This window comes from Cebus imitator, unplaced genomic scaffold, assembly GCF_001604975.1.
Source record: "Cebus imitator isolate Cc_AM_T3 unplaced genomic scaffold, Cebus_imitator-1.0 Scaffold125, whole genome shotgun sequence".
In the NCBI taxonomy this organism is placed as follows: domain Eukaryota; kingdom Metazoa; phylum Chordata; class Mammalia; order Primates; family Cebidae; genus Cebus; species Cebus imitator.
This window is the reverse complement of record NW_016107440.1, coordinates 1873845-1881153: the sequence shown is the minus strand read 5'-3', so window position 1 is coordinate 1881153 and position 7309 is coordinate 1873845. Positions and strand designations below refer to the sequence as shown.

The 7309-nt window shown below is 43.8% G+C and overlaps 1 protein-coding gene across 1 annotated transcript in view; it reads left to right on the top strand.

Moving 5' to 3' along the window:
* Positions 1 to 2551, top strand: part of NUGGC (nuclear GTPase, germinal center associated) — a 55403-nt gene extending 52852 nt beyond the window's left edge. Inside the window, exon 19 of the mRNA XM_017540374.2 lies at positions 2326 to 2551. Coding sequence (XP_017395863.1) covers positions 2326 to 2471 — 146 coding nt within the window. The 3' untranslated portion in view covers positions 2472 to 2551. The remainder of the gene's footprint in view (positions 1 to 2325) is intronic.
* The last annotated feature ends 4758 nt before the right edge of the window (positions 2552 to 7309 follow it).

Genomic DNA, 7309 nt, shown 5'->3' with positions numbered 1-7309 from the left:
GAGTGCAATGGTGGGATCTCGGTTCACCGCAACCTCTGCCTCCTGGGTTCAAGCAATTCCCCTGCCTCAGCCTCCCCGAGTAGCTGGGATTACAGGCATGTAATCCTGTAATCAAATTAACCACACCTGGCTAATTTGGTATTTTTAGTAGAGAAAGGGTTTCTCTATGTTAGACAGGCTGATCTCGAACTCCTAACCTCGGGTGATCTGCCCATCTCGGCCTCCCAAAGTGCTGGGATTACAGGCGTGAGCCACTGCACCCGGCCGTGCCTTTCATACCGAATTCCACATCTATAGTTGCCGGCTGAAATGAATAGATCTGATGCTGCTGAGTTTGCCAGGGTGAACGTAGACAGAGCTATTCCCAAAGTCAAAGCCACAATTGCTGCTTCTGAACATCGTTCTGTACTTCTCCATCTCTCTGGGAATCTTTCTGCCCCATTTATGGCTGGTTAGATGGACCTCTGACCTGCTCCTGACAAACTCCAGAGGAAGAGATTCGATACCCTCACACTATAATGTATTGGATTCTCATGACCTTCTTTCAAGCCTTTATAGGAATCTAAGTTTTGAGATGATGTCATTCCAGTGTGCGTCTTTAAAGAACTCCCACTTGCCAGAGCTCTTGAGCAGGTCTCACAGACAGATCGTGTTCCCCAGTTTGATGTCAATTGCGCCTGCTGTAATTTAAGCCTATTTCCTTCTCTTCACCATCGACAACGAATGTACGTCCTGTCAGGGTGGCTGCGGCAGGTGCCCAGGTCATAAAGAAATCTAAAAGGCAGTCCCTGTTGACAGGGCCTTACCTGGTTGGTAAGACAAGTTGTGTAAGAATGTGCATTTTGAGACTTGGGAGTTTGCATTCACTCAGCAAGCGATTCTGTCACCTCCTGGGTGCTGAGGACCCAGTGGTGACCAATACAGGCAAGAGTCCCTGCCTTCACGGAGCTCGCAGCCCAGTGGGAGAAAGGCAGGCAGTAAGCAAACTAATAAGTGAAATATGTGGCAGGGAAGCGAAGCAGAGTCACGGGAGAAGGGATGCTGGGGTAGGGGACAAGGGTGGTCAAGGAAGGTCTCCCTGGGAATGGCACACTTAAGCAAGGCCCTGAGGGAGGGCACCCACTCACACTTCAGATCGTCATTCTTGAAGTTCAGGAGACAGTGATTATTCAGGGCTGGGACGTGGGAAGCTTCACTGAAGCTGGGTCCTAGGGGAAGCCTCCAAGGTTAGGCTGATTTCACAGGCAGCAGAGAGAAGGGATGCCTTCCAGATATGAGACAGGACAAAAAGACTCAGGGTCCTAACTCCCCTCCTGTTCATGAGTCCCATCCCTGGCCAGGCTCAGGGCCAGCTAGCCTGAGTCACCCTGTGGGGCACAGAAAGCCAAGGGGGTTTGGAAAGGCATTTGGCGCTCAGTCTGAAGGGTCCCATCAAAGGGGACCACATTAGGCAGCATCCTCCAGATAAACAGAACCAGTAGCATGTGTGGATAGACAGAGGAAGAGATTTATTTTAAGAAATTGGCTCACACGATGGTGGAGGCTTGGTCAGCCCACAGGCTGATGCAGGGAGGCCAGCAGGATGGAGACTCCAGAAAGAGTGGCAGTTGGAGTCCAGAGAACATCCTTGCAGAACCAGGCAGAGCCGATGTTGTAGACGAAGGCCCCAGGCTGTCACTGGAGAATCCCCTCCTGCTTGAGGGAGGCCAGCCTTTGGCTCCATGCATGCCTTCAGCTGGCTGGTTGATGTCCATCCACACTGGAGAGGGCCATCTGCTTTACTTGAGGTCCACTGAGTTAAATGTCAATCTCATCTAAAAACACCCTCCCAGAGGCATCCAGACTCTCGTTTAACTCAGTGACCAAGACAAGTTGACACATAAAACTAACCCTTGTGAGAACATGATTTGATTGCAGATCGTGGGATGAAACCGTGAGATGCCAAAGAGAGAACATTCACTGAGAATGGATCGTTCCGGGAGGTTAGGGATGGGTGGGAAAGGAGGGGGAGCCGCCTGGAGAGGACTTAGGGGAGGTGTTATTGTGCAATGTGCTTTGTATATTACATGCCTGTGAAGGCTTAATACAGACCTAGTGACTTCTCAGTTTTTCTTATGGGTAGGTTTGTGTTTCTTTTGAGGGTGACCCCATGCTGAGACAGCGTTCTGGTAAGAGGAGGAATACCTGCTTTGATGTCTGATCTGTAAGCGCCACTCCAGATCTCATATTCTGGGACAAGTGACAGGATTGTTGGGGGATTTGCTTTCTGGAGACATTTCTACAAAGGACGTCAAGTCCTGACGTGCGCTTTCTGCTCTCCTGTAGATGTCGGGAGTGAATACAAGGAGATGGAGAAGCTGCACAGAAGCCTGAGGGAGGCCGCGGAGAATGCCCGGCTGAGGAAAGGCATGCAAGAGTTCCTCCTAAGGGCATCCCCCCGCAAGGCTGGCCCCCCCAGGATGTCACTGTAACTCCCAGGGCTTAGTCCCAATTGATGAAAGATCAGCCCAGAGCCAGACAATCAGAATTACTTTTTTGGTTCTTTTTTTTTTTTTTTTTTTTGAGATGGAGTCTCACTCTGTTACCCAGGCTGAAGTGCAATGGGGTGATCTTGGCTCACTGCAACCTCCGCCTCCCAGGTTCAAGCAATTCTCCTGTCTCAGCCTCCCGAGTAGCTGGGATTACAGGTGCGCGCCACCACACCAGCTAATTTTTTGTATTTTTAGTAGAAACAGGATTTCACCATGTTTGCCAGGGTAGTCTTGAACTCCTGACTTCAAGCAATCTGCCCACCTCTGCCTCCCAAAGTGCTGGGATTACAGGCGTGAGCCACTGTGCCTGGCCATACTTTTTTGTTCATAAGAGACAGGGTCTACCTCTGTGGCCTAGGCTGGAGTGCAGTGGCACCATCACAGCTCACTGCAGCCTTGAACTACTGTGCTCAAGTGATCCTCCAGCCTCAGCCTCCAGAGTAGCTGGGACTACAGGTACAGGCCACCACACCTGGGTAATTTTTTTTTTTTTTTGAGACAAAGTTTCGCTCTTGTTACCCAGGCTGGAGTGCAATGGCGCGATCTTGGCTCACCGCAACCTCCGCCTCCCGGGTTCAGGCAATTCTGCCCCAGCCTCCTGAGTAGCTGGGATTACAGGCATGCGCCACCATGCCCAGCTAATTTTTTGTATTTTTAGTAGAGACGGGGTTTCACCATGTTGACCAGGATGGTCTCGATCTCTTGACCTCGTGATCCACCCGCCTCGGCCTCCCAAAGTGCTGGGATTACAGGCTTGAGCCACCGCTCCCGGCCCTGGGTAATTTTTTAATTGTTCGTGGAGATGGCGTCTTGCTCTGTTGCCCACACTGGTCTCAAACTCCTGGCCTCAAGTGATCCTCCCACCTCAGTCTCTCGAAGCCCTGGAATTGCAGGCATAAGGCATCGTGCCTGGCTTAGAATTTTCTGTTTTGTGAAATCTAATAGAGGACATTTCCCAACTATTTGGACTTTGTATGCAATATAAAACTAGTATGTTTACTGCATTTTATTTTACAGTCAAAAAATAGTCATCTTCAATACCTAATGGAGTTCTAAAGTGTTAGGACAAAAAACTTTTGCTTCCTCAAGAATATCAAACATCAGGCTGGGAGCAGTGGTTCATGCCTGTAATTAGAGCACTTTGGAAGCTGAGTCGGGCAAATTATGAAGTCAGGAGATTGAGACCATCCTGGCTAACACTGTGAAACCCCGTCTTTATTAAAAGTGGGTGTGGTGGCACGCCTCTGTAGCCCTAGCTACTCGGGAGGCTGAGACAGGAGACTCCCTTGAACCTGGGAGGCGAAGGTTGCAGTGAGCCAAGATTGCGCCACTGCACTCCAGCCTGAGTGACAGAGCAAGCCTCCATCTCAAAAATAAAAAATAAAAAAAATCTAAACATCAAAAAACTTAAATATTTTAGAAAACAACATTGTAAGATATAAAATAAGCCATAAAAAGAAATTCATCTTTCAATGAAGAAAAATATCTAAACATTGAAAAACTTAAGTATTATGGAAAACATTGCAAAATAAAGCTTTTAGGGACCCAATTCTGTTTTTCATTTTAATACTGATGAGACTTTGGGGAAGGAGGCAACATTATGTCATGGAAATAAAATGGGTTTGGCAGCCAGAGGAACATAGACCCGGCTTCCCCACTGCTCAGATGTGCTATTTAAAACTAGCACTTCCTAAATGTTTTCATCTCAGGACCCTTCACTTTTAAAGGACCCTAAGGAGTGTTTGTTTGTGTAGGTTATAGCTGTTGATATTGACTGTATTCAAAATTAAATAGGAGAAAATGTAAGTAATTATTTACTTTTTTAGAAGTAACAGTAATCAACCCATTATGTGTTATTAAAAATAACACATTGTTATGTAAAAAGCTATTTTCCCAATAAATAAATAAATGTACTGAGAAGAGTAACATTGTTTTCCACTTTTGCAAATCTCTTTATTCCCTGGCTTAATAGAACACAGTTGGATTCTCATGTCAGTTTCTACATCCACTCTGTTGCAATATGTTGTTTTGGTTGATGTATATGAGAAAAACTCAGTCTCACACAGACCTACAGTTGGAATCCAAGGAAGTATTTTAATAGGTTTTTCAGGGAATTTTGGGATATTTTTTGATTCTACTAAGGCAGATGGCAGTTTCTTAAAAGTTAATTGCAATGTGGAATCTGAAAGCAGGTTGGTGAACATTTTTCACCTATTACATTAAAATGCATTGGTTGATTTTGTACTTTGAATGGATACTTTTACTAACGTATGATTTTTGTGGTATCAGGCATTGTTCATCTTGAAAATATTTATTCACTGAGTTGAGCAGATATTCCAAATGTTGCTGCATTTTATTGTATAATACCATGAAATCATTTTATTAGTGTCTTCACCAATCTCATCAGGAGAGTCTGAAGTATTGAAAAGCTGTCAAGCTCACAGGGAAAAATAGAAGTTTTACAAAATTCCATTCCCCCGCCAAACGCTCATCTTATCATTGACAACAAATATTGTCAGGTTGTTTTCTTTGAAGAAATAGATTCATTTTCTTCATTTTCGGGAAAACGTTTGCCATATAACTGCATATGATGAACCGTAGTATATCAGTAATTATTTCAAATAAAAAGGATGTCCCAAGAAAAAGGTGTCCAGTTCAGCCTGAAACTCAGACACTCAAGGAAATGCTTTTCTTTGAGGCAGCAGAAGTGCTTGAAGTGTATTTCCCATTTTGTCCCACTGAACAATAAAATGACATCTACTTAGGTGTCAATAATTAATACAATTAATAACATACTGTTACATTAAGAACATTTTCAGTCAAGCTGGCTTTTTACAAGCCCCGCAAGTTCACGAGGGTGAAAAAGGCAAGAGTTTTGAATGCAGTTTGGTGCCACTGCTTTGGTGCATGCCAAAGTGCAAGTGGTTTTACCCACCTTTGCTTTTATACCTTTAGTACAAGTGTCAACGTGGTAGAAAAGGCAAATAACATCTTAGTATTATTGTAAAAATAGTTTAACCCAGCAGACCCCATAGGAGAGTTTCAGGGACCATACTTTGAGAACAGTTGTCTTAGACAAATCATTCAAACTCTCTGAGATTCAGGTAATTTATCTGTAAAATGGTGACAATGGTAGTGCCTACCCTGATACCACCAGGGTTGTCAGGAAGTTTAGGGTCATGCCTACAAAACATGGACACGCTGTACTTAATGGTACTTGACAAATGGTCACTATCATTTATGGGCGGAATGGAAATAACATGGTTTAGTGGCTTGTCTGTTGGGGACTTGGGTTCTGATCCCAGCTCTGACCAATACTAACATGCCAATTCCTTAACACCTCTGAGATTTCATTTCCTCATATACAAAAGGAGAGAGATGGACTGGACGATTAGAACATCTTTTGAAATCTAGGATTTAAAATTCTCTTTTTGTTGTAATATCTTTTGCCTACGTAGGATATTTAGCCATGTAGTGAGGTCTCAGTGGCTCTTTTTTCATATTAAACTTTTTTTCTTTTTTTTTTGCTCTGGAATGGGTACGCGTTTCCTCGGTATCATGTTAAACTTCTAAACACATAGCATTCTGTCGCAGTTCGTATAGTTCCCTTTTCGTATTTCTTAGGAGGGATGTAGAGGACCTCCACTCCAGCCACGGTGGAGTAACAGGACCAGATTTACCCTCTGGTTAAACAACAACAAAAAGCAAACAAAAATTACAAAACAACAATTTTTAGATCTGGAGAAATAGTGTACCACAGTCATCCCTGAAAGGAGGGAAGGAGATAAGGTGAGGCCCACAGTGCTCTGTCTTGTGCCTTGGGTGAGTTTCCAGGCCACAGCGCAGGGAGGGGAAGTCCCAGAAGAACTGAGTGGTCTCCCTGAGTTGAGGGGACAGAGATCAGAGTTTGAAGAGTCCAAGGTGATTAGAATTCACAGGGAAGATTTCCAGGGAGAAGAGAGCTGGACAGAGAGCTCCAGAGATGTGAAGTGGGTCTCCTTTGATTCTTTATTTGAGTACTGATTAGCATATCCTGTGAGGAGACTACTAAAAATGAGGAAAGAACCCCTGGAAAGAAGCAGGCAGAAAAACCCCCAAAACTCAGTTCAAGCTAAATGAGCCATAGTGGAAGACCTACACATGAGGTGTCAAGTAGGCTGATCAGAAGAGTATCGCCTTAGTAGTGGGGTCAAAATAGTCCTGGACGAAAGGCTGTTATGCATCCACCAATAAAGATTTTTTTAAAACTTCGGAAGAATCATGCTGTTTGCAAGTAACTTAACTGCATCCCAGAACAAAACACAAAAACATTTAGGAATAAAAACCCCAGCACTCAATGATGGAAAATTGACAATGTGCGGCATGAAAACAAAAACATCCAGGCATACAAAGAAGCAGGAAAATATGAACAATAATGAAAAATATCAGTAGAAATAGACCCAGAAATAACACAGGGGATAGAATTAGTAGATAAGGTTATTAAAATTGCTACAATAAATGTACTCCAGGTGCTCAAGAAGATAGAATAAAGCATAAACACAATGAGAAGAGAAATGGAAGAAATTTAAGACTCAAATAGAACTTGTAGAGATTTTAAAAGCCTCATTGTCTACATGGGGTTAACAGCAGACTAGATAGGGTAGAAGAAAAGACAAGTGAACTTGACGACAGAGCAATAGAACTTATCTAAAGTGAAACAGAGGAAAAAAATGAACAGTGCATTAATAAAACATCAAACAGCCTAAAATATTTGTTACTAGAACTACTGGAACCACAAT